Genomic DNA, 27,617 nt, shown 5'->3' on the forward strand with positions numbered 1-27,617 from the left:
ATGTTTTATTTAACTTTATTTCTATCTTTTTATTTTATTATTATTTTATTTATGTAAACATTTTAATGTTTTATTTAACTTTATTTCTATCTTTTTATTTTATTATTATTTTATTTATGTAAACATTTTAATGTTTTATTTAACTTTATTTCTATCTTTTTATTTTATTATTATTTTATTTATGTAAACATTTAATGTTTTATTTAACTTTATTTCTATCTTTTTATTTTATTATTATTTTATTTATGTAAACATTTTAATGTTTTATTTAACTTTATTTCTGTCTTTTTATTTTATTATTATTTTATTTATGTAAACATTTTAATGTTTTATTTAACTTTATTTCTATCTTTTTATTTTATTCCTTTATTTTTTATATTTATTGTTAAATAACTGTTACATTATTATTATTTTATTTAAATATGGGGAAAATAAGCCCTTGTTTCAGCAATATCTAAAATCAAGTTTAAAAGAAATAGAAAGCTGTAGTTATGTAAATGTATGTAAACATTCTAATATTTTATTTAACTTTATTTCTCTTTTTATTATTTTTTTTTCTTTATTTTTTATATTAATTGTTAAATAACTGTTACATTATTATTATTATTATTATTATTATTATTATTATTAAATATTTAACTAAAAAAAAACCTCCGCGCGCGCCCGATTCGAGGGGAGTGCTGCTGGAGGCCGGCGAGCTCGTTCACGGGTATGCGCACGCGCGTTCGAGCAAGGGGAGGGAGGTAAACAAGATGGCGGCAGCCTTGAAGCAGCAGCAGCTGTGAAGAACAGATGCGAGAAAATAAACGGATGAAGAGCAGAATAGGAATATAAGCGTGAGTTCCCGCCCGTCATCGAGCTGTGCGGATGAGAGCAGCTTCAGGTCAGTGTGTTCGACTCGATCCTCCTCTGTCGGGGATGTGTGTTAGCCGCCGCCGCTAACCGCTGCGATAAAACACTCTCTCATCGACACAAACACTGCGTTCCTCTCTCGAACCCTCACAAACAGCTCGAATAACACTCGCGAACTCATGACGACGCGCGCGGGCTCGTGCTGAGCTGATCGATTATCCGCATTACATGATCAGATGATCGATCAATCATCAAACATCTCACTTTACTGTCCGATGGTGTTTCATTCTCCTCATCTCACTGTTTCCGCCACAGAACAATCATAATTATGACATTAAAATTTGCACTTTAGTATGTCATTATTTCGACTTTATCATAATTATGACCCCCCAAAAAATCAAAATTATGATTCGGTAAGTCATAATCATGACTTAAAAAGTCAAAGTTATGATATATTATCACATAATTATAGCTTTCTATGTCATAATTATAACTTTTAATGACTTTTATGTTATAAATAGCATAATTGTTTTCATTTTTGTGGCAGAAATACAGTCCTGACTGAGTTTAGTGGATGTTATTACTGCATGAGTCTGGATTGTGTGTTTATTTTTCTCTGTTTTGTTGTTTTTACTCATTTAAACAGTACTATGGTACATATATGGTGTCAGACAGTAATACTGTGGTACTGATTGATCATCATGATGCTCATGTACTCTATACTGTTACTATACTGCAACCAATATCATGGAATTACCATAGTAACATATCCATTTTTTATTGTAATATAATATATTTCAGAATTGTACTAATATATATATATATATATATTATTATATATTAAAAAGGCAGCTATACATGTATGAAAATGTTAATACTGTGAATAGTTAATATTATAAATATGTATAAAATATTATTTGAAGAATATTTAGTTTCTATTACATTATGCTATTACTGTTTTATGCTACTATTCTGTACTGTTAGATGTATTATTTAAATCAAATTTTATTTATTCTCTATTTATTTAAATGAAATTAATAACTTTTCATTTTATTCATATGAATTCATTATTTATATTCACCCTTATAGGGTCTTTGAGGTCTTTTTAGACCCCAAACGACGTTTGCTAAAATAAAATAAAAAGTTATCTTTGTCCATATGACATTAAACTTTGTACAGTTGTTAACACTTTCTAGATCTACAAATAAAAAAACAAATTGGAGCGATATCTTGTTTTTATGTTAGTGTAGAAAAAAAAGTCACACTCAGGGTCTCTGGCAACAAAATGTAATTTTGTAACAAAATAATTGTTTTTTAAAAAACAAATGTAATTTTACTGTGTTTATTAATGTTTTTACTCCACATTTGTGCAGTTTTTGGAGGATTTATCATATTTTTTTTAATTTATATAAATAAATTAAAAAATATTTTTTTAAATAGGTTTTTATACAAACACAGCTTTTATGTAAAATTGACTTTATAAAACACCCACATTTCTAACTTTCATTCATGGGGATAACATGGATAATTTGACATGGTTTAGTGTGAGATTTTTGCCCATCTTTTGGAAAATGCAGTTTTAAAAGTAAAAAATGATCACTTTATCCAGTAGATGGCAGCAGAGCTCCACTATTTGCTATTTGACTGACTGAAAGACATCTTTTCACAAGTATTTTTCAATTTGTTCACATCTAAATCTTATGAAATCACAATTATCCATGTTATCCCCATGAAGGAAAGTTAGAAATGTGGGTCTTTTATAAAGTGAAGTTTACATAAAAATTTAAAAAAAATATTTTTTAATTTATTTATATAAATTTAAAAAAAATATATGATAATTCCTCCAAAAACTGCACAAATGTGGAGTAAAAACATTAATAAACAGAGTAAAATTACATTGTTTAAAAAAAAAAATTTTTTTTTAAATTTTTCCACTCCATTCTGGACCAAGTTTGGAAAACTCTGATATATTTAATATGTTTCACAGTTTAAGACACACACACACACACACTTGCTGTGTTTCAGTGAACACAACTTTGACATTGAGGCCCGTTTCACCACTTCATCATAAGCAGATTGTTTAGTGAGGGTTTTTGATTAATCTTGCCTCCTATTTCTCTTTCTTGTAGGTATTTATTTTGGATCTTGAACATGGATTTCCCGTAATGCTGAAGTGAAATCACTAATCCTCATTCCTGATCGCAGCGTACCAAAGAGAGCGTTGACGTGCTTCTGGAGCTGTGCGGACCGAGGACCTACAGCTGGACGCTCTGGATCTGACTGAAGCGGATTTGATTTTTCCTGTTCCTGCAGAGATGTCAAGAGGTCCAGACGTCGGCTAATTAAAACCAGGAAACTATAAAACACTTGTTTGTTTCCCTGAGAGGTTGTTTTTGTGATTTCTTTTTGGCTCACCGACCCGGCCGTCGAGCGATGCTGCGGTTCAACAGGCATTTGTTATTCTACTGACTGGTCTTCCCCAATCAGAACTGCTCCTCCGTTGCCTCGGAATACAAATATTCCCGACGAGCGTTTGGGAAAGCGAGCGGGAGGCCGGAGAAGATGAGCGTAGGCGGTGAGCTCCAGCATCTGGACTACCTGACGGAGAATGAGCTCATGGGGATGGACACCTTCATCCACCGCATCGACTCCACCGAGGTCATCTACCAGCCCCGACGCAAGCGCGCCAAGCTGATCGGGAAGTACCTGATGGGCGATCTGCTCGGGGAGGGATCGTACGGGAAGGTGAAGGAGATGTTGGACTCGGAGACTCTGTGTCGCAGAGCCGTTAAGATCCTGAAGAAGAAGAAACTCAGGAGAATTCCCAACGGAGAGGCCAATGTGAAAAAGTAAGAGCTTCATCTTTGATTTGTAACGTCACGGTGACATCAGAATGAAAGGCACACCAAGGACGATAAGAGCTGCAGGACACTGACACAGATTTGATTCAGTTCTGGTGTCGGGTTGATATCGATTACATGATGAGGCGTGATTTATTTCCAGGGCTCGAAACTAACTTTTTTTACTTGCCAGCACCAGCAAAAATTTAGGAAAAAATTAATTTTTATATATATATATATATATATATATATATATATATATATATACACACACATACATATAAATATTTCTTTTATTTAAAAACAACTCCACATATTGCAGAGAAATGAAAACAGTAGTGATGCACTGATAATTTTTTTTAACAAGCAAATTGGCCAATTTCGATAAACGTTGCCAATTATTTAAAAAAAAAAAAAATTTTTAAGCAAATTTATTTGTTGTTTATTTGCTCTATTACATATTAGGGATGTGCAACGATTATATATTACGAAATAATTATGTATATATAAATACACACACATGTATAAATTTAAGAAATATATGCATGTTTAAATAAATATATATATTTATATATATTTTATATTACTTATAAATATAAATATATATTAATCTAACATTTTTCTTAAATATATACATGTATGTGTCTGTATTTATATATACATAATTATGATTCAGAGAACACACACATATATTATGTAAACACAGACTTTTATTTTGCAAACGATTAATCGCGATTCCCTATTACATATAGAAGCTTGTTTCCGCCACTAAATAAAAATAAAAAAGGGAACTGCAACTTTTTATCTCACAATTCTGACTTATTTTCTCAGAATTACGAGATATAAACTCTCAATTGCGAGAAATAAAGTCAGAATCGCGAGTTATAAACTCACAATTGTGCGATATAAGCTCGAATGCTGACTTTTCTCGTAATTCTGACTTTTTTCTCAGAATTGTGAGCTATAAAATCCATTTCTGAGGAAAAGAGACTGACTTTTTCCTCAAAATTGTCAGTATCTCGTAATTCTGACTTTTTAACTCGCAATTGTGAGAAATAAAGTCAGAATCGTGAGATAAAAAATACTACCTTTTTTATTTTTTTTATTCTGTGGCGGAAACAAGCTTCCGTAATTACAGACCAAACCGGCCTTTAACAAAAATATCTGTAGCCATTTGAAATAAGATGCAACCACTGCGTTTTAATTATGATCCAAACAAAGATACACACATGTAGCATGATCAGTTGTTTTTTATTTGAATTTAATTTGAGATTGTATAATTTCACGTTTTAAAGTAAAAACAGAATGGTGTGACTTTAGATTTGTGAAATTAAGCTACATACAGTAAGACACACCTGCACAAAACAAAAACAGCACACGGACTGTATAAAAATGCACATTCACTCTCTGACAGTAGGTGGCGCTTACAGACTTCGTAATATTTTTTTTACACATTTGTTGTCTTTGGATGGCAGGTGCTACAAATAATGTTTAGTAAAGTTTTGTAAACGCATCAACTGAAAACAGCACGGACTAAAAGATCGATCCAAATCGGTTCGTCAAAATGAGAATTGATTAAAATCGAATTCTGTAAGAATAGTGTTCACACCACAACTATAACGATAACAGCACAGAGGAGCAATATCATTAGATGAACGATAAAAACACTGACAGCCAATCAGAATCCATTCTGCTCTACAGACACTGAACACAATGTTGTCATGCATTATGAGGGTTCAGTGTGTTTATGGTCATCCGGTTTGAAATGTTTATTGTGGCGTTCTCTCCGAATTTACGATTCGTTAGCCGCTGGAAACCAAAAGTAACTCACTCCCGCTAAACGTTTACTCTTTGAATTCTTGCTCTCGGGAACAAAACAAGCCGACACCGTTATGACTAAAAGTTTGCTGTGAAGTATTTCCTACTAAATCTAGGCGACTCTGGTAAGCGTATCCAGAGCAGACAGGTGGGAGTGGCCTTGGAAAGCAACATGCCCAGTGCATTGTGGGTGTTGAAGTTTTCCTATTTGGCAAAAGGGAAGATGGCAGCCTTTTTACCACAGATTTCAAATATGGTTTTGCCTTTCTGCTGGTTAATGTCAAACGGCTTTTAATCATTGTAATGCAGCCTTTCTCACTTAAAGCTGGTGGTTAACCATGAGAAAATCTACCGTCGTTCTTTTCTTCCCTTATTGAACGTCCGTATGACGTCACATGACAGAAGTGGAATGTTCATGTTGACTTTAACTTCACTTTAGAAATGTCTCATCTTTTGTTTTCTGGAGGTATTTTCTGACATTCTGTTCCTCCTGTGCTCTGAAATATCATCTTCTTGCTGTTTAATCACACAGAGCAGTTAAATTAATTAAAATAATGTGCAGTGAAGCCTCGGGCTTCTGCTTTAAATAGACGAGAGCTTTTGGACCGGCTTCAAAACCCTCGCATGCCAGGACACGTGTGTTTGGTCTGTCTTGGCTGAAAGTAAGACTGTTAGACGATTAGTCCACGTGTGTTGACCGTGAGAGAGACCAGATCAGAGCTACATAGACAGCACCCTAATAAGGCAGCATCCTATCTGAAATTAACCTCATTAATGATTGATTTAAAACACTCTACGTAGGCAGCGACTTGCACACGTCACATCGATCAAACTCTGAAGCACGCTGTAAAACCCTTTAGAATATAGATAGGAGTAAAGTTTGCTGTATGTAAAGATGTTGAAATGGAGATTTCTGACTCAAACTCATCGCCTGTGAAGATCTGTATTAGAGCTGCATGATTAACCGTTAAAAGATTCAAACACACACGTCATCTCATTCCTAAATGACGATTCGCATGCGTCTGTTAAACCTTTGACAAAATCACACTGGAACATTCAGGTCTGCGTTCACGCTGCTGCTGAGCCAGAGAGAGCAGTTGTCATTTATGAAAAAGCTTCACAAACAGTTTTTCAACCACACAGTATCATTGTTTCTGTGATACAAATATTCATATTATCACAGAAGTACTGGAATAAAAGTTTATAGTTCAGATATAATCACTGATGTCTACGGCAGCGATCAAAATCACCTTTTGAAAGTAACTTGGCACTTCAAATAACGATGGGTCGATTACATCGTTACACCAGTAGGTGGCGACAAGTGACTGTTAAACATGTATTCATCATTGAATCATTCAAGAGATTTTTTTCAAAAATGCTGATTAATCCAGTAAAGAAACAAATGAAGTTATGAGTGAGTCATTGAATCATTCATTCAACCTGATTGTTTCATTCGAATAAATTAAACATTTTAAATAGACTGCAGCAATTAACTTTTTTTTTTTCGAAACCTGTAGTAAATTACATGTTGTTTTGTTTAGTTGTCTGTTCAGAATCATGGGAGAATCGTGTTTGAAGCAAAAAATTATTTATTTATATAGAATCGTGCATTTCTAATATGTATTGTAATTGAAATCTAGAATAATCTGTCTATCTGCAAATAGATAAAGTGCAATAAAATGGATGTTTTCTTTCCACTAGTCTGAAATAAGACGTTATGGGAGCAAATTAGACCAAAATCTATAAAAACAAGCAAAAAAAAAAACGTTTGCCTGAAGACGTGTCTTAAACGTTTTGCAGTGTGACACATTTTTAAAAACACGTTAATGAGTTTAAAGCTTAAATTTCATCACTAGCATAATACGCACTTCTGCAAATTTTTGTAACCGCGCAGGTCTCAATTGCGCATTGAGATAAGGGTTAATAGATAGACGCAACTTTATTTCAAAAGTAGGGCTTTTTTATTATTATTATTAATTCAAATTTAATGTTTTGCCTTGATTTTATAATTTTTAAGTCTAGAAATCTGGTTTTTGAATAATAATAAAAAAAAGTAACGAATAGGGATGCACACACACTCGTGCGGGGGGGCGCACGCACGCTGAAGCACACGTGACGCTCGCGGTGTTTTCGTCCTCTGTCGCCTCACTATATGAACGCACAAATTCATCTCCAGAGCTACTCTGAAAGTCACTTCATCAGCATTTAACCGCTTCGTTTGAGAAAACTACCGTCATAAACACAGAGAAACTCAAAGCTCTTGGCAAACCGTCAAAATAAAAGTTCGATTTAACTTGACAGAAACATTACTTTTGTACAGTAGAATTTAGATAAATTAATTTAACAATAAATTATTAAAATATATTTTTAAACAAATAATCTCAATGTTTCTTCCATGTTTTCATTTTAACAGTAAAGCTCTGTTGTGCAGCACAAAAAAAAGTTTAATTTCATGATTAAAAGATAAATTAAATGGTATTCGTTCATTTGATTGCCAGAAAAATTTAAATACACAACAGAACTTCTGAAAAACAATCCATAAAAATATATTTTTTAATTAATAAATATTGTTGTTTTTAAGAATTAAATTAATTAGTCATGCTTTTGATTATTACAATGGAATTAAATCATTAAAATGGAATCCCGAAAACAGAAATTGGTAAAAAATAAAATTTGAGGGGAAAGAATAAAACATTTATCACACGGCCCTAAAAAAAAATGTAATTTTTTTGTTAAACTTTTTTTAAATTGTTGGTAAATTGGACAAGATTCATTATTTCAATTAATTAGACATGCTTTTTGATTACTAAAATTTAATTTAACCATTAAAATGGAGTCAAAAAATAAATAAAACTGAAAAAACGGATTCCAGAAAAATTAAAACGGAAAAAAACAGAATTTGGGAAAAAATAAAACTGATTTCATAGGGCCCTATTTCAAGCAATTCAAAGCCATCATGGTGAACAGTGCACTTCTAAAGAGTCTCAGCTGAAGGAAATAATCCATTATTTGTCGGCTTTAATACATCAGCCAATTTTTCTTATTGGGCCGATAACGATAACATTAAAAATGAACATATATCGATCGATACAGATATGGTGGCCGATATATAGTGCATCCCTATTAACAAACTTTGCAATTAGCCATGTTGACAATTCAGCCATGATAACAGTTAAGACAAGAAAATGATCCGACCACATGATGCCGCACCTGATCAACCGCTCTCGTGTGGCGTAGAACACATCGCTAGTCTTAAGCGGCTGAAATGTGTTTTTGTGTTGAAAAAACAAGACGTGGGCAGTGGAATGGGGGAAAAAAGCAAAGTTACCTTTTTTTTAACTTGACCGCCACATTTTTAGATAATCATAATGTAGATACGTTTTTAAGTTGACTAGTTAAACATAAAAAAAATTAAATCATGAATCAGTCAATTATTTTGAAACAAATCGAGATTTTATTTTTTTCCATATCGCCCTATTTAAAATAGTGCAAAGACATTTTTATCCATCATAACTTCTGGAGAAAAACAGCATCATTAAAAATGTATTGTAATATGTTCAATTTAAATGTGCAAATTCATGCTACCGCAAGAATCTAGCAGTGTGTGTGTCCTTATATGGCTGCCGTGTTCATTGACAGCAGCGATTAGGCAGCAGGCCTCGACTGGCAGGCGCACGCGGAACATGACGAGCATTGCATAACGTGTCCGCCGTTCCCATGGTCACGCCGGAGGAATGCGGCGGAGCCTCCGGCCTTGACCAGGGAACGAGGTCAGTGGAATACAGGAGAGCGAGACGCAGTAAAAGGAAACGGGAAGCGCATCAGCACGACTTCAGTGACATTGAGCATTAAAGAATGAAGCTCTGTTTGGCTAGCATGTGCTCGATGTGAGATAAAGACATCTTGTTGTTTTAGCCAGATTCTAAAGCAGCTTTGTGTGTGTGTGCATGCTTTAAAGAAGGGAATCCCAGAATGCACGTGACGTGCTCAGTAGAAGAAACAAATGCAAGATAGTTGGCGAGAGATGTCACGAGAAATTAAATATTTAATGTAATTAATTAAGAAGCAGGAAAACATTATTTAGAAGTAATTAAATCTAATTTAAAATTAAATGTTTTGAGATTATTAAAGAAAAATCAAAGCAATTAATGCTTGGCTTTTCACAGCCAGTGACTAAAATACACTGTTTTATTGCACTTGATCTATTTGCGTCCGTAGATTTCTATCTCAATCCGTCTCTTTTACATATTCAAACACAACATTTCAGAAAACTTGTAATACAGACAATGTTTGCAATTCAAATGTAATGTTCTGAGTGAACATTGTTCCGAAGTAAATGGTTCAGCGTGTTTTCTCAGTTCAGTGTTTTGGCTGTTGTCCATGTCGGTCAGATGGCTGATAAACACATGCACATGCACTAGTGTGTGTTTGCATCAGCCTGCAGCTATTTTAGTCGTGTGGAAACACGGTCCGTCTCTCTGCTGATCACTACACATATTTCACTCTTTCTTCATACTTTCTCATGTCTGTCTCAGAGTCGTCGTGTCCTGATGATGTTCAACTTTCAGTGAGATCAAAAGTCATGATTTGTCTGAATGTTCACTGACACTCTTAACAACAAAGGATCCAAATAGTGTTAATTTCGTCAGCTATGTTTTAATATAGTCTTAGTACTGTGACAAATAGTTTTTATCATATTTAGTAGGCGTGTGACGAGATCTTGTTGCATACAGTATCAAAACCTGTCATGTTGTGGCAAGACCTTTTTCCAGTTATTGCATTATTTAGTTTTTGTCTTTTACTGCATATTATAATTCATACTCAAAGTAGAATTTTGAGTGCTTTATTTAAAAAAAAAAAAGTCGATTAAACCACCGATGAGAATCTATGAACTGCATTATTAGTTTTTTTTTAAGGCTGCACAATATATTAAAACCATTTAAAAATCATAATGTCGCATAGCGCTATAGTGAAATCACGAAGGCTGCGATTATATTAATACTTTTCTAAAACTTCATCACGATTTCAAAATAAAAGTTTAACCCCTCGCTCTGAGTTTGTATGGTTTAATATCCACATGTTTTTGTTCTAGAAATTACTGTGGCTCACATTTCTATCGTAAAGAAGTGGCCAAATAATAAAGATTAAGTGAGAATTTGAGTTAAAGGCAGGGTAGGTAAAAAATGTATAAAAAAACTTTTTTTTCAAAATTTGTTTAAACTTTATTTATATATCAATACATATTTAAAATGTAAGTACTCTGAAAAAGAAAGTATAAAAATCGAGTGTCTGTAGACCTCTCACGACTGTTTTAAAGACAGCTCATTATTTCCATTCACTCCACCCCCTCCCTTCTGGGCTCCTTCCAAAGCCACGCCCCCAAAACGCATGAACGTGCGACTCCGACCACTGAGCTGGAAGACGCATTATTTACCTGAGACGAGCACAGTGCATGTAGTGACATCATGTCAGAATCACATGTAATAAAAATAACTTTATAATTATGAAGATAAACATAATTTAATTCGCTAACGAAGCTAAAAACAGGTTGCATGATACACGTTTTTCCATTACCATCATTTACACTGTGATGAAGATGAATTTTGTGTAAGATTCATAACATATACGTTGTTCTACAGATACACAGAGTAACATACACTCAAATATCAACTCACAACTGCATTGCAGACACAAAATAATAACACACACATACAACAAAGTGTGTACGACACACACAGATACAAGATAAAGACATCAGTAAACATAGGTAGAGAATATAAAAACAAAACAAAGGCGAAAAAAACGTGCAGGTAAACTTACAGGTGAACATGGTAAAAGAGTTAGACAGAGGGTAAATATAGTTCTAAGAAAAGTTCCTAGATGCGGAGTAACGTTAGGCCTACTATCTGTTAAACATGTATTTAGTTATCTAAAGCAAAATTATGCACAATTCAACACTATAGCTATCATCTTGAGCTAGGCCTATAGATTATTTATCGTCTCTACTACGGCTCACTAAGTAATGTTATGTTAGCTATATTACGCAGCTACGTGTGCTAATGACACATGCTTCGTGAAAAAATAAACAAAAAAATATGTATGATCAAAATACAAAAAGAAAGATTTACCTGTCCAGCAGAAATAAAGCCATCAAGGAGTCACTTTTCAGCCCCTTGATTTCCCTCAGTTCTCGCCATCGCTGGAGAGCCACGCCGATATTAACTCGCGTTTTATTTCTTTGTTTATCCAAAGACTTTTTGTTCATTGCCTTTTCTTGTACTGTTACTGTCTTCCTTTTTTGCCTGGTTTGCCTTCACTAACTGCATAGGCCGGTACTCTGAATTTAGCTTGCTGTTTCTCTGCCATTGTTTTGGTATTCCTAGGATCCGTGCCTCTTGAATTCCCCAAATCAAACGTGCGCGCGAAAGTGGGCAGGTCATGTGTGGCAAAAGGGTGGTTGCCATGGTTGCGAGAGAGTGACAGCCGCCTAAGCCAATCCTATGTTTCGTCCCGGATGGAAATAATGAGCTGTGTTTAATACAGATTAAACGGTCTAGAGTCACTCGATTTTTATACTCTTTTTATCAGAGTTCTTACATTTTAATTATGCATGTATATATAGAAAGTTTAAACAAATTTGGAACAAAATTTCTTACCTACCCTGCCTTTAAATGTTGTTTTGCCAATATTAAAGGGTTAGTTCAACCAAAAATGAAAATTATGTCATTAATGACTCGCCCTCATGTCGCTCCACACCCGTAAAACCTTCGTTCATCTTCAGAAAGCAAATTAAGATATTTTGATGAAATCCGTGAGCTCTCTGACCCCTCCACCACCGTCAATGCTCAGAAAGGTACTAAAGACATCATTAAAATAGTCCATGTGACTGCAGTGGTTCAACCCTAATCTCATGAAGCGACGAGAATACTTTTTGTGCACAAAAAACAAACAAAAATGACTTAATTCAACAATTTCTTCTTCCATGTCATTTTCATACGCCGTTGACGTTGTAAACACAGTGCGGCGCTTCCAGGTTCTACGTCAAAAAGTTTTTGTTTTCCACGTGTTAGTTTTCCTAAATCTTGAAACTTTTAGTTTTACAAATGGGGACAACCTTTGAAGGTTGAAAAAAATAATGTTTTTGGTCATCACATTAAAAATAACATTTAAACTGGACAATATTTAGAGCTTTGAAGTGCTGGAAAAAAGTGTGAAGCTTGAATTTCACTCTGGAAAGGTTGTACGAACCCTGAAATGAATAATGTTAAAACATTTGACTTTCTGCCACAATACCATGATTACAGTTAACGTTAACTACAATTAAATCCAGGTTCACTCCTGGTTTCCACGTCAGCACTGTTTTTATTCTGATTCCTGTGGTTTATAATTAGGGTTGCAAAATTCTGGGAATTTTCAAAGCTGGAAACTTTCCATGGGAATTAACGGAAATTAATGGGAATAAACAGGGAATTTGCAAAATTGTAGGTTAGCCTATAACAGGGTACTTAAATGTAGTTGAAAAGAACACCTTGCAGCACAATTTTGGTTAAAACAAACAATATTTAATGCAATTTTAGTTGAATTTTTACCCTGCACGTTCCTCAATCACATTCACACATCACATGACTTACTGCAGGGCTATTGAGGCCACACCCCCTGCATTCCCCCAGTCCATAACATACACATTTCATCAAAAATACAGAAAAAACAGTAATATTGTGAAAATAACTATAATTTAAAATACTTGTCTTCTATTTTAATATACAGTACAGTCCAAAAGTTTGGAACCACTAAGATTTTTAATGTTTTTAAAAGAAGTTTCGTCTGCTCACCAAGGCTACATTTATTTAATTAAAAATACAGTAAAAAACAGTAATATTGTGAAATATTATTACAATTTAAAATAACTGTTTTCTATTTGAATATATTTGACAAAGTAATTTATTCCTGTGATCAAAGCTGAATTTTCAGCATCATTACTCCAGTCTTCAGTGTCACATGATCCTTCAGAAATCATTCTGATATGCTGATTTGAAACAGTTGTGCTGCTTAATATTTTTTATAACCTGTGATACTTTTTTTCATGATTCTTTGATGAATACAATTTTAAAGAACAGCATTTATTTAAAATAGAAATCTTTTGTAACAATATACACTACTATTCAAAGTTTTTTCTTTTTTTGAAAATATTGAATGCTTTTATTCAAGGATGTTTGAGATTGATAAACAAAAAGTGACATTAAAGTGATATTGTTAGAAAAGATTTCTATTTTGAATAAATTCTGTTCTTTTTAACTTTTTGTTAAACGGTGAATCCTGAAAATAGTATTACAGTTACAAAAAATATTCATCAGCACAACATTGATGATAACTGTGTATCAAATCAGCATATTGGAATGATTTCTGAAGGATCATGTGACACTGAAATAACACATAACAATTGCTGCAATAAAAATGTATTTATTATTTTACATATTTACTAAATTAGAATTAATTGAATGCGAAAAATAAATAACTGTTATTTCATGTTATTACCAAACAAAATGTTTATATTTGTTTTTATATTATACTTTTTATATAAATATTATAAATTTATATAAATTTCCAATTAATTCCCATAAATTCCTGATAAGTTTCCAAATTGGAATATTTCCAAAATTCCCCAGGTTAAGTTCCCGAAACTTTCCGCCCCTTTGCAACCCTATTTATAATAGAGAATTATGTGCTGAATTTGAATACTTCTCACTGCGATGTTATTAATTCTGCAGCAAATTCGAATGTTTTGCATGTTGAATTATCCCTCAGTGTTTTTATGATGCATTAAATGGCGTGTGATCGTCATCAGGTTGTTGTTGCTGCGTCTACATTGATGTTTTTTGTTGTTCTCCTGCAGGGAGATTCAGCTGCTAAGACGACTACAGCACAAAAATGTCATCCAGCTGGTGGACGTGCTGTACAACGAAGAGAAGCAGAAAATATATCCTTTACACCGAGTGTGTGTGTGTGTGTGTGTGATGCGCATGGATGCATGTGTGATGCGGATGTGACTAAGCATGCTGTGCTGCGTCAGTGTCCCAGCATTCAGCCTCTCTGTCTTCAGCTCTCAGTGTCTCAGTTTGACGAATGCTCAAATGACCTGCTGAATTTGCCATACGTGCAGTATTGAGTTGCTGTACCCCACAATGCAGTGCTTTCAACGGGACCTTCCAATTCCAGTGCGTCTTGTTTTTTGCTCACGTTCTGCTTTCGTAGTGTTTGGAACAGAACACAAGCGTACGATTTACTGACTACTAGTGGTCGACTGATATATCGCCAAGGCCGATGTGTCACATGCAGGACTTTTATTTTGAAAGCATTGAGAACACTTTTATGCTCCCGTCTTCATTAGTGCATATCGATCACCCTGATACTGTCTGACAAACAGATCGTCCGGCGGTTGATCATCTCAGAAATTTATTTTGTATTCGTATAAAAACTTTTGTCTTTCAGGTGTGTTTGCATGATGATGCATTTAAAAGTTAATGACCAAACGTATCCTTATAAAAGTTCACAATGCTGTTGATACTGATTATTAATCACTCAAACCCCTTTATCTAAACCTCTCTACTTAAGTTGGTCTCGCACATCCGCCATGTTTGTACTTTAACACTTTTTATAGTTCGAATCCTTGTCCAACACGCAATGGGTTGTGGGCAATATTAGCCATTAGAGTGAGAAATAGATCTGCACTTCGGATTCTAACTGGAAAAAGTAGACCATCTGGTTATCTTTGGAATACTCATTTCAACATATTAAGATTTGGGATACACTAATTCTGATTTCACATTGGGAAACAGCTTTAGTCAAGAATGGAAGGTGGAGAGTGTTGCATTGTGGGTTCTTTTGGCAGTAATTAGTTCAGTGTTATTTTAGTATTATTATATTTTATATACTGTTGTAAGTTTTGAATTAGCATTTCTTAGTTTTTGTATGTTTTTGTTTTGGCTTTAGTTTTAGCTTCCTTTTTTTTTTTTTTAAGTTATTTCCAGGTAATAATTTTAGTGCTTCAACTAATAATCTACATTTAAACATACATTTTAAATATAAAAGATATCATTTATATTTTATTTCAGCTTTATTTCAATGAAGAAAATAGTTATGTTCAAACTTTTTATTAAAGCAAATATTATTACAACAAGAAAATATATTACAAATTTAACATTTTTTACACATTTTAAGACCAAACATAATACATAACCAATAAAATAAATAAAAAAATAAAAAATAGAACAGAGAAAAAAATTAATAAAATAACCAATACAAAACAATCATAAAATAAATACAACTAATTATAGAAAATGATAGTCATACTAATGCAAATAGATAAAATACAATATATACTTAATACAAAATATATATACATTATCATATATTAACTAGGAGGTAGAATATTAAGAGACTATTTATTGAAAAAATGACTTTTTTCCCCAGAACATCTTACTTTTTCCAGTTTCACAAAAAAAAAAACATGGTATCCACTAGCCATGAAAATAGTTTTTAATGATAATAACCCTCTGAAGTCCTCTGAAGTGTTTTCACACAGTCTGACGTATGTATTGTGGAAAGCGCTATACAATTAAATGTGAATTGACGTGACGTGATGTGTGATTTTGGTTGGTTGTTCCTTGACCGCTGGCTCACGTATATGGTGATGGAGTATTGTGTCTGTGGAATGCAAGAAATGTTGGATAGCGTTCCAGAGAAAAGATTTCCAGTATTTCAAGCTCACGGGTGAGATAAAACACACACTTGTCTGAAAACACATTGCACTGCATTTCTAATGACTTAAGAGTCTCTGATGCGTAACTGTCTGTCACTTTAGATGATCCATCATGGTCTATTTTTAGCTTTTTGATATTTGTTTCATTTCTTTCACACATTAATAACACATTTGTTCTTCCCGTGTCTCTTTCAGGTACTTTTGCCAGCTTCTGGATGGTCTTGAATACTTGCACAGCCAGGGAATTGTACACAAAGATATTAAACCAGGGAATTTGCTGCTCACTACAGACGGGGCGTTGAAGATCTCTGACTTGGGTGTAGCAGAGGTGAGACGTCCGTCTGCGTTCTTGTGTCCACTTCTCTTAAAGTCGGCATGAAGGAGAAGTTGCGCTGGTCTTTTCTTCCCTATTGTGCCGTATATCCGAATTAAGTGCTTTGCAAACAAGAACAAATGTAGGGTGGGGCTTGATTTTGATTGGATGGTTGTGGTTTGTTATTGGTGGATCTCATGTGAGTGACAGGTTGCCCCGCCCTCATCATCAGAGAAGAGAAGAGATATTCTAGATTACGAGAAACATAAATTTAAAACAATGATGTGCACTGATAAATCATTAATAATAAAACCTGCAATATTCTATTAAAAAAAATATGAATTTTTGATTTTGTAAACGCTGAAAGAGGAAATTCAGAAGGAAGATCTTGAGACTCGATGTGTTCACAGACTGTATGCGTTTATCTCTGACCTTTGACCTCCAGGCACTCCACCCCTTTGCGGAGGACGACACGTGTCGGACGAGCCAGGGGTCGCCAGCGTTTCAGCCACCAGAGATCGCCAACGGCCTGGACACGTTTTCAGGGTTTAAGGTGGACATCTGGTCTGCTGGGGTCACACTGTGAGTTCATCTCAGACTCGATCAGCAGCGCAGCTTCATGTTGTTGGTGGTGCAAACATACTGTGGTTTATTGTAAACAGACCTGCAGAGCTGGTGGGCGGAGTCAGACTCAATAGAGTGCATCAGGTCCCGCCCACTTTTCCCCATAGGGCTTTTTAAAAAAAAGTCCTTGTTAAAGCGTGATGAGCCATGAACCAAACCATCCAGCTGTGAGGAACATCACAAAGTTTGGTTTGAAGCAAAAAAAGTATTTGAAAATCAGGTACAAGACTCTAAAGAACTACAATCCCATGATGCACTGCCAATGACAATCAAATTTAAAACACTTTTCTTTTTAGAGCTGCTTTACTCTGATTGGTCAAAAGTTCTGTACGGCATCATGGGTAGGGATGGGTATCTAGAACAGGTTCCAAATATCCAAGAAGCGCTTGCAGCAGGTGTTTATAAGTTATTGTAAAAATCAGTTTCCCTTTGGACAGTGCTGTAATGTAACGAAATAATAATACTTTTTGGGAGAATCTGTACTTTACTTGAGTTTTTATATTTGTCAACTTTTACTTTTACTACATTTCCTAAATAAAATGTATACTTTTCCTAAGATACATTTTCCCAAAGCATTTTCGTTACTTACTACAAAATAAAGTCGGAAGAACACAGACCGCATGTGCAAACAATCCTCGCACAACCGCGTTGGTTTCATTTTCCGGGTTGCGTTCGTTGCTGGAGTGGATGAGAAGAGTGCGCTGTCATTAAACAGTACGAGAGCGGCCTCTAGAGGCGAAATAAAACTATCACTGATGCTCGTAGAGTTTGTTTTGACACGTGAGGCTGCACAGAGCGGGACACTTCAAAAACAGATTTAAAACATATGCTGCATCCCAATTCGCCTACTTATACTACGCCCTAAAAGTATGTACTGTTTTTGTAAAGAAAAAGTACATACTTTTGAGTGTGTAGCAGAAGAGTATGCGAGCTTTGGGACATACTACCTCGTCATAATCGCGTCTTTAACGGACGTTCTGTCGCAACCTGTAACTGTTTAAACTACCCTGTCAATCATCTCGTCACAGTTAAAATCCTCCACATTGAATTAAATTTAATTTCCTACCGTTTCGGAGAGAAATGTAGTCGCACGTTTATCTGCCAGTCAGAGAACTCTCCTCATCTTTGCATAATGATGCATTTAAAAGTTAATGACCAAACGCATCGTTATAAAAGTTCACAATGCTGTTGCAGATGAAATATAATGTGGATAACATTTAATAAAATCTTTTCGTCAGGTTAGATACTGATTATTAATCATTCAAGCTCCTTTATCTTAACCGTCGGTCTCGCACATCCGTCATGTTTGTAGTTTTTTTAACATTTTGTATTTGTAGTTCTAATCGAATGTGTTATGGGCAATATTAGCCGTTAGAAGTGTGCACGGATCTGCACTTCGAATTCTAACCGGAAAAAGTAGACCATCCGGGTATCTTTGGAAAACTCATTTCAATATACTACAATTTGGGACGCACTAATTTTTTTTTCGAATACTATTTAGGACGGATAGTATGCGGATTGGGACGCAGCAATAGACTACAAAACAATATGTTATACAGTGTACACTACAGTACATGTTTTCATATCATTATAAAATAATTAGTTTATTGACTAGATGCTGCGGTAGTATGTTTGGCGTCGAGGCTGAGAGGACGCTAACATTAGTACCTCAAGCGGTTAAAACAAACACCAACTGTTTAATGTCACAATTGTTTCCATTCATTTGCATTAGTTTATATGCATTTGTTCGCTGTTATGCATTCATTATCCAATGAAGTTGCATATTTAAACTGTAAACCCTCATCATGCAGCGACAGAAACATAACAAATCAGAAATGTATTCAATTTCAGTTCGTTTATCGGCACTGTAACACACATTTTGATTAGATAATCAAGTTTTCTAAAATAGTGGCAAATAATGTGTGAAAGTATACATGCACTACCGTTCAAAAGTTTGGGATCGGTAACATTTTTAATGTTTTATAAAGAAGTTTCGTCTGCTCACCAAGGCTGCATTTATTTAATTAAAAATACAGTAAAATCAGTAATATTGTGAAATATTATTACAATTTAAAATAACTCTTTTCTATTTGAAAGTGTAATTTATTCCTGTGATGCAAAGCTGAATTTTCAGCATCATTACTCCAGTCTTCAGTGTCACATGATCCTTCAGAAATCATTCTAATATGATGATTTGATGCTCAAGAAACACTTATTGTGCACAGGTGTACAAAATATTTGTGTACAATATTTTTTTTCAGGATTATTTGATGAATAGAAAGTTCAAAAGAACAGTGTTTATCTGAAATCTAATCTTTTGTAACATTATAAATGTCTTTACTGCCACTTTTGATTGATTTAATGCATCCTTGCTGAATAAAAGTATTCATTTCTTTAATTTCTTTTCAAAAAAATAAAAATAAAAATTCTTACTGACCCCAAACTTTTGAACGGTAGTGTATAATGCTACAGAAGCTTTGTATTTCAGATAAATGCTGTTCTTTTGAACTTTATAATCATCAAGGAATCCTGAAAAAAAAAAAAAAAAAAAGTACACAACTGTTTTCAACATTGAAAATAATCATAAATGTTTCTTGAGCATCAAATCATCATATCAGAATGATTTCTGAAGGATCATGTGACACTGAAGACTGGAGTAACGATGCTGAAAATTCAGCTTTTCCAACACAGAAATAAATTAAATTTTATATTATATTCCAATAGAAAACAGTTATTTTAAATTGTAATAATATTTCACAATATTACTGTTTTTACTGTATTTTTAATTAAATAAATGCAATCTTGGTGAGCAGACGAAACTTCTTCTAAAAATATTAATCTTACCGATCCCAAACTTTTGAACGGTAGTGTATAATAGACCCATGCAATGCCTTTGTGTGTAAAGATGGTCATTTTTAAGCGTGACTGTTTGGATTTATATGAAATGGAAACACTTTACAATTGTTAATTTCAACATTTACATTTTAACATTTTAAAGTTGTCTCTTACATTAGTTATAATGCATTATGAATTAACATGAACGATCAATGAATAAATAAAATATATTAGTATTTTGTATATTGAAAAAAATTACAATAAACATTTTGCCATTTTTTTAATTCAAAGAAACAATGTAAGAAAGCGTTAAAACTGAACATAATCTTGCTGCTCAAACTGTGTATAGAACAATTTTTAATATTTTTTTTGCTCCTTTTGTATTTTACATTTACTTTACGTTTAATATATAAAAAAAATACTTTTCTTACTTAAGTACAAAAAATATCACATACTTTAAAACGTTTACTCAAGTAGCATTCTAAACATTCTACCAAAGTCATTTTCTGGTAAGATATCTATACTTTTACTCAAGTATGGTTTTCGAGTACTTTATGGAGAAAATTGAGTATTTACTTCCGGAATCAGACAGTCGCTCTCTATAAGACGCTCTGATTCTTTGCTTTTCTCATTTTCTCTATTGCGTTTGAATGTATTCTGATGTCACTGAAGCCAGTAACCCACAATACCTTTCTCTTTCCCACTCACAGATACAACATAACGACGAGCCTGTACCCGTTCGAAGGGGACAACATCTATAAGCTATTTGAGAACATTGGGAAGGGTGACTACACTATTCCGGAGGAGTGCGGCCCGCTGCTCTCAGACCTGTTGAGAGGTGAGCGCGTTAAACCACATGACTCGTTTGACTTTTAGCTCACCCAAAAAATGAACCTGAGGGTGAGGGTTTCATTTTTGGGTGAACTATCCCTTTAAATACAGCTGCGGTAGCTGGCAATCATTCAGTCATTCTGTGATTTATAGAAATGCATCCTGAGTTCATGTTAAAGATGATGATTATTAAATGTGCTTTACCTTATTGTGCACTATCAGCATTGTTATTTGTCTTGGCTGTGCTGTAATTCATAGCTTTGACCTTTAGATGGCGACATTGTGACATTAATGTTCAGCACTGATGTTGCGTTTGAGAGCATTATCATCACAATCTCAGAGCAAACACTGATGAAACTTCAACTAACACACACACACACTGCTGTTCCTTCATCTGACGTGTTTTTATCTGCAGGGATGCTGGAATATGATCCTGTGAAGAGGTTTTCAATACAGCGCATCAGACAACACAAGTGAGTCCATCAGTCCTCATACTGACAGACACAGTCCAGAACTGACATAATTCTTGTCATTCAGATTACCTGCTGATTAGTTAAATAGGAAAATATGCAGTTTTGGCCCTCCCTGTTTTAAAGAGGACCTGTTATACCAGTCTTGATGTTGTTTTTGTGCTCTACTAGAACAGGTTATTATTATTCTCCTCATATTCTCCATTGTTGCAGCTCCTCTCTTCCCAGTCTGTCAGTAACGCTCTGTTTAGTTCCTGTCTCTATGAAGCCCCTCCTTCTGTGCTCTGATTGGTCGGCTGGAGCGGTGTGTTGTGATTGGTGTTTGGGAAATGTCCCGCCCCTTACCATAACCGCCAGTTTCAACACACTACTAACTAACTCAACCAGGCCCCGCCCCTTTATTCTGTTTTTCACCTCTTTATTAAGTATGAGACATTCAGTAAAGACAATAGTGTCGTTGATCGGCTCGATGTTGCAAAATTCGAATCATTTTCAGAACGTTGTTCATTTTTTCCTCCTCAAAAGACAGTAATTCTGATAAGAAACGTTATCATTAGTGCGCTGGAATCGTTAAGTGGAAATCACAGAATCAGTGAATTCCGTTTGATTCCAGCGAACACGGATTACGTGAACACAAAGCTGGGAGTGGGAGGAAGAGGAAGTGGAGAATAGTGAGAGTGGGAGAGATGAGCTAGAAATAAACATGGCCTGGATTTGAGGAGATCTTCAGGATGAGGTAACTGATGCGGTTTCCATGGATACGGAAGAGCTCGAGAAGACGTGCAGAAACGATGTTTGATCTCACCTGAGGACAGTGTTGCTCTGAGATGCTAGAATGATTTCTGAAGGATCATGTGACACTGAAGACTGGAGTAATGATGCTGAAAATTCAGCTTTGATCACAGGAATAAATTATATTTTACTATATATTCACATAGAAAACAGCTGATTTACATTGGAATAATATTTCACAATTTTACTGTATTTTTGATCAAATAAAAGCAGCTTTGGTGAGCAGAAGAGACAAAAAAACATAAAAAAAAAAAATCATAATTATTCCAATCTTTTGGCTGGTTGGCAGCAGGTGAAATTAATGTAATTACACTTCAAAAACACTAAAATCATCCACTTCTATGTTTCTTTATACATAAATATGAAGAAACATTGAAGAAGTAGATGATTTTAGTGTTTTTTGAAGAGTAATTAATCAACTGTGTTTAGACTTTATCTGATGGGTGATCAGTCTGACATTTCACATTCAAATTGCAACTGGCCACAGATGATCCCCAACGGTTATTTCCTCTTCCTGTTTAGCTGGGTCCGTAAGAAACACCCGCCCTCGGAGCCGCCCGTCCCCATCCCGCCCAGCGCAGAAATACGGGACCCCTGGCGCAGCATGACAGTTGTGCCGTACCTGGAGGATCTCCATGGTTACGCTGAGGAAGAGGACGATGACGAGCTGTTCGATGGGGAAGATGACATCATATACACTCAGGACTTCACGGTACCAGGTAAGCGGGTCACAGGGGGCGGAGTCTAATTGACACATTTGGTTAGTGGTCTGCATGTGCACAGAGGCCCGTTTGAGGGTCAAGACTCGGTTTTAGGGATCAGGTTATAATGAGGTTCACTTCAGAATGACAATTTCCTGATAATTCACTCTCCTCCATGTCATCCAAGATGTTCATGTCTTTTTTCTTCAGTCAAAAGAAATTTAAGAAAACATTCCAGGATTTTTCTCCATATAGTGGACTTCACTGGGGTTCAACGGGTTGAAGGTCCAAATGTCAGTTTCAGTGCAGCTTCAAAGAGCTCTACATGATCCCAGACGAGAAATAAGAGTCTTATCCAGAGAAACCATCGGACATTTTCTACAAAAAATAAAAATTATATACTTTTTAACCACAAATGCTCGTCTTGCACTGCGCCACGCATTACGTAATCATGTTGGAACTCTCATCTCTCATCTATATGGAGAAAAATCCTGGAATGTTTTCCTAAATTTCTTTTCGACTGAAGAAAGAAACACATGAACATCTTGGGTGACATGGGGGTGAGTGAATTATCAGGAAATTGTCATTCTGAAGTGATCTTGGTTAAGGGGTCAGGTCAGACAGGAAGTGTTAGAGTAGGTAGTGTGTTCGTCACTAAACCTCCAGACGTGTTGTTTCGAACAGGGCAGGTTCCAGAGGATGAGGAGGATGAGGAAGAGCGCGCTCCGGAGCGCACCTGTGCTGTGGCCAAGCCGGTGTGTGTGAACGGGACGGAGTCGGCGGCACTGAAACCCAAATCCGAGCGGCGCTCCAGCTCTTCCTCCAATCCATCCAGGAAGGGAATTTCTGCCGCCAGCAAGATCCGCAAACTTTCCACCTGCAAGCAGCAATGACCCGATCCGGCTGTTGTGCTGCACACCTGCGCCTCCTCTGTACAGGTGAGAGACCACTGCTCAATGCTCTTCATCATGTGCTTGTGTCACGTCTCTTCTGCAAAAATACAGTGAAATATTACTCCAGTGTAAATCAGCTGTTTTCTATGTGAATATATATTTATTCCTGTGAGTTTTCAGCATCATTACTCCAGTCTTCAGTGTCTTCCAGCTTTTTAAAACTACTTCAAACTTTCTGGTCAAACATCAGCGTTTGTCATGATGAACTTTTTCATCTGGTTTTAAATTGTACTTTTTTTTTTCAAACTTTTTACTGTATTTTTGATCAAATAAATGACGTCTTGTTCTAGGTCTGCCATCCAATAGTCGACTAAACGGGAAGTGTGTGTTCAGGGTGGGGTTCCTCTCATGCTGATGAGATGCCGCAGTGAATGTGATGACTCAGTCTTCTTCCATCGCTCTCTCTCTCTCTCTGTCTCTCTCTGTGTTGTGATTGGACTCTCAGTGTTCAGTGCTCATGGCTGATGGAGCCGGTGACTCAGACTCTTCTCTCTGCGTCTGTCTATATATAGCGCTCTGGAGAGCTCTCATCTTCAGCTCTGCTCGATTGGATGCAGTTGGATGGAAACCTGTTTACACTTTCATCTCGCAAAGGCCTCAAATATCAATGTGTAACGAGAACGGCGCATAATGAATCTAAAGCAGGTCGCGCTGATGCTTAAAGGATTGATCGTGATAGAAATCATCATTTGTAGACGCCTATTTTGGCATTTGGACATTAATGAGAATTTGCAGTAAAATGTCTAATTTTTCACTCTAATATGTGGAAAATGTTATTGTCATTAATACAGTAATACATTTTTTTGGATGCAATTTTTATAATTAAAATGAACAAATACCATGCTGTATAAGTACTTTTTTATATATATATATATATATATATATATATATATATATATATATATATTTAAAAAATATTTAAAATTTTATTTATATATACAGTACAGTCCAAAAGTTTGGAACCACTAAGATTTTTAATGTTTTTAAAAGAAGTTTCGTCTGCTCACCAAGGCTACATTTATTTAATTAAAAATACAGTAAAAAACAGTAATATTGTGAAATATTATTACAATTTAAAATAACTGTGTACTATTTAAATATATTTGACAAAGTAATTTATTCCTGTGATGCAAAGCTGAATTTTCAGCATCATTACTCCAGTCTTCAGTGTCACATGATCCTTCAGAAATCATTCTAATATGCTGATCTGCTGCTCAAGAAACATTTAATGTGTACAATTGTACAAAATATTTGTGTACAATATTTTTTTTCAGGATTATTTGATGAATAGAAAGTTCAAAAGAACAGTGTTTATCTGAAATCTAATCTTTTGTAACATTATAAATGTCTTTACTGCCACTTTTGATTGATTTAATGCATCCTTGCTGAATAAAAGTATTCATTTCTTTAATTTCTTTTCAAAAAAATAAAAATAAAAATTCTTACTGACCCCAAACTTTTGAACGGTAGTGTATAATGCTACAGAAGCTTTGTATTTCAGATAAATGCTGTTCTTTTGAACTTTCTATTCATCAAGGAATCCTGAAAAAAAAAGTACACAACTGTTTTCAACATTGAAAATAATCATAAATGTTTCTTGAGCAGCAGATCAGCATATTAGAATGATTTCTGAAGGATCATGTGACACTGAAGACTGGAGTAATGATGCTGAAAATTCAGCTTTGATCACAGGAATAAATTACTTTGTGAAATATATTCAAATAGAAAACAGTTATTTTAAATTGTAATAATATTTCACAATATTACTGTTTTTTACTGTATTTTTAATTAAATAAATGTAGCCTTGGTGAGCAGACGAAACTTCTTTTAAAAACATTAAAAATCTTAGTGGTTCCAAACTTTTGGACTGTACTGTATATATAATATTTACATTGCTCTATTATAATATGAAAATAAGCTTGATTTTCTTTATGCAAATATTTTGATTTTGGGATGAAATTAGAGATATATCGGACACCATATCGGTATCGGCCGATATATGTTCGTTTTTAATGTCATCATTATCAACCCAATAAGAAGATATTAAAGCTGATAAATAATGGATTATTTCCTTCAGCTGAAACACTTCAGATGCGCACTGTTCACCGTTATGGTTATGAATTGCTTGAAATATGATTGAAATCACTACAAAAAGGAAAATACAGTTTAGTGCAACATGTGCATGTCTGTCATATAAGCTACATAAACCTATAATTGTGTGTTTGGGACATGGCTTTCAATGGTGAGACTTTTGTTTTGTAATCAGGCTCTCAAAAATGATTTAGATTTATCGGCCAATATATCGGTTATTGGCTTTCAAATATAAAGAATTATCGGTATCAGCCAAAATTTTCATATCAGTCAATGTTTAAGTTATAAGCATTTAATATTTAATTTTTTTTATTATTATTACCTCATCAGTGCTTTGAATCAGTGACATTTTGTTGAAAACATCCGAGAATAATTTCTTTTTGTACTAGCGATTTATACCATTTTACAAATAAAACAATTCAAATAAGTATAAATATGTATGTTATTAAAAAAAATGATATATGTTTAATAATAATATTTAATCAAATGTGAAATTAAAATAGTAAAACCTCCTTTTATTTACAACTTTAGAAAAATCATTGTTTTCCAGTGTTTGTTTCTGCTCTTACTGAACGATCAGCTGATTGGTTCTGTTGTGTTAATACAGTCACTCCGCCAGACGTTCCCTCATCAGTGTTCATGTCTTTGTTCTCTCTCTCTCTCTTCTCCGCAGGTTTATGTTGTTTCCCAGCAGTCGATACTGAACGCTGTTCCCGACGCACATTTTTCTGCCATGACGATGAACTCAAACACGGTGCCAGGACACTCGTTTCTCTCGTCTGTCTCGATCTGGAAGGGACTGACTTGACTTGAGAATGCTGTTCCCACAATCCTCCTCTGTCACTGAGGATCATCCGTTCGGTTTCTCCTCGCGCCTCGATCCCCATCAGCACCCGAAGACGTGTGGACGACGCACCTTCCGTTTAGTTTTAGACCGTCTTTTAATTTACAGTTATTACCTGCAGTTTAAATGCAGATGGTTTGATGTAAAGAATGACATCAGTTATTGTAGAGAAAATATGCTGCAGATGATGATGATGATGATTATACCAATGTTAAAAACTAAAAACTGCATGCTGTGACGCGTTCGGAGAGGACGGTGGACGGAGAGCTGCTCGCCGCAGGACGTTTGGGTTCATTTTTCCCCATTTGGTTTGTTTTTCCCGATAAATATTTTTTAAGTATTATTTATATAAAACACATCCCAACTGAAGCTGAGGCTCATGGTCCTTTATTTGCATGCTTGTATGATTGGAAAAAGGAGTTGGATGGGAAGTATTGGGTGTTTTGCTTAACCATTAATGTTTTGCTGTTTTCACGTCATAATTACCGTAATTTCAAAATGCCAACATGTGACGTTCTGCTCATCGCTCACTTTTGAGTGCACTTTTAAATACAGTCTGAAAAATCTAGAGGTTTGGAAATTTGAAATTGAAAATGTATAGGAAAGACTAATATATAATCTCACTGAACCTAAAAAGTTTAACTTGAACATTCTGTGAAACATCTCACTTTCCGCTCTACATAAAGAGACACGTGGATGAATAGATGGTGGCAGATCGGTCAGGCTTTAGTGAAGTATCCGCAGTCTGTTCTTCTGTGTGTGTCATCAGTGTTTCTGCATGCAGGACTCGAACACATTGACTCATCCGTGACGCCTTCAGCTGCTCAAACACTGAGCCTTTGATCTTCTGCTCCAGCTGCCGTTACGCATCTTCAGCATCTTCACGTTCTGCAG

The 27,617-nt window shown here is 34.9% G+C and overlaps 1 protein-coding gene across 2 annotated transcripts; it reads left to right on the forward strand.

Moving 5' to 3' along the window:
• Positions 1-712: 712 nt before the first annotated feature.
• stk11 (serine/threonine kinase 11) lies at positions 713-27,092 on the forward strand. 2 transcript variants are annotated; one of them, XM_048163305.1, is made up of 11 exons: positions 713-883; positions 2,982-3,701; positions 14,404-14,487; positions 16,191-16,280; positions 16,465-16,597; positions 17,028-17,164; positions 20,752-20,879; positions 21,288-21,345; positions 22,657-22,853; positions 23,520-23,773; positions 26,553-27,092. In XM_048163305.1, exons 2-10 carry the CDS (start codon positions 3,415-3,417, stop codon positions 23,726-23,728), a joined length of 1,323 nt encoding a protein of 440 aa, XP_048019262.1. In that variant the 5' UTR covers positions 713-883; positions 2,982-3,414; the 3' UTR covers positions 23,729-23,773; positions 26,553-27,092. The 2 variants fall into 2 exon arrangements, with proteins under 2 accessions (XP_048019262.1, XP_048019263.1); XM_048163306.1 differs by having other exon boundaries at positions 3,058-3,701.
• Positions 27,093-27,617: the final 525 nt, after the last annotated feature.

This window comes from Megalobrama amblycephala, linkage group LG17 (genome assembly GCF_018812025.1).
Source record: "Megalobrama amblycephala isolate DHTTF-2021 linkage group LG17, ASM1881202v1, whole genome shotgun sequence".
NCBI classification, from domain to species: Eukaryota; Metazoa; Chordata; class Actinopteri; order Cypriniformes; family Xenocyprididae; genus Megalobrama; species Megalobrama amblycephala.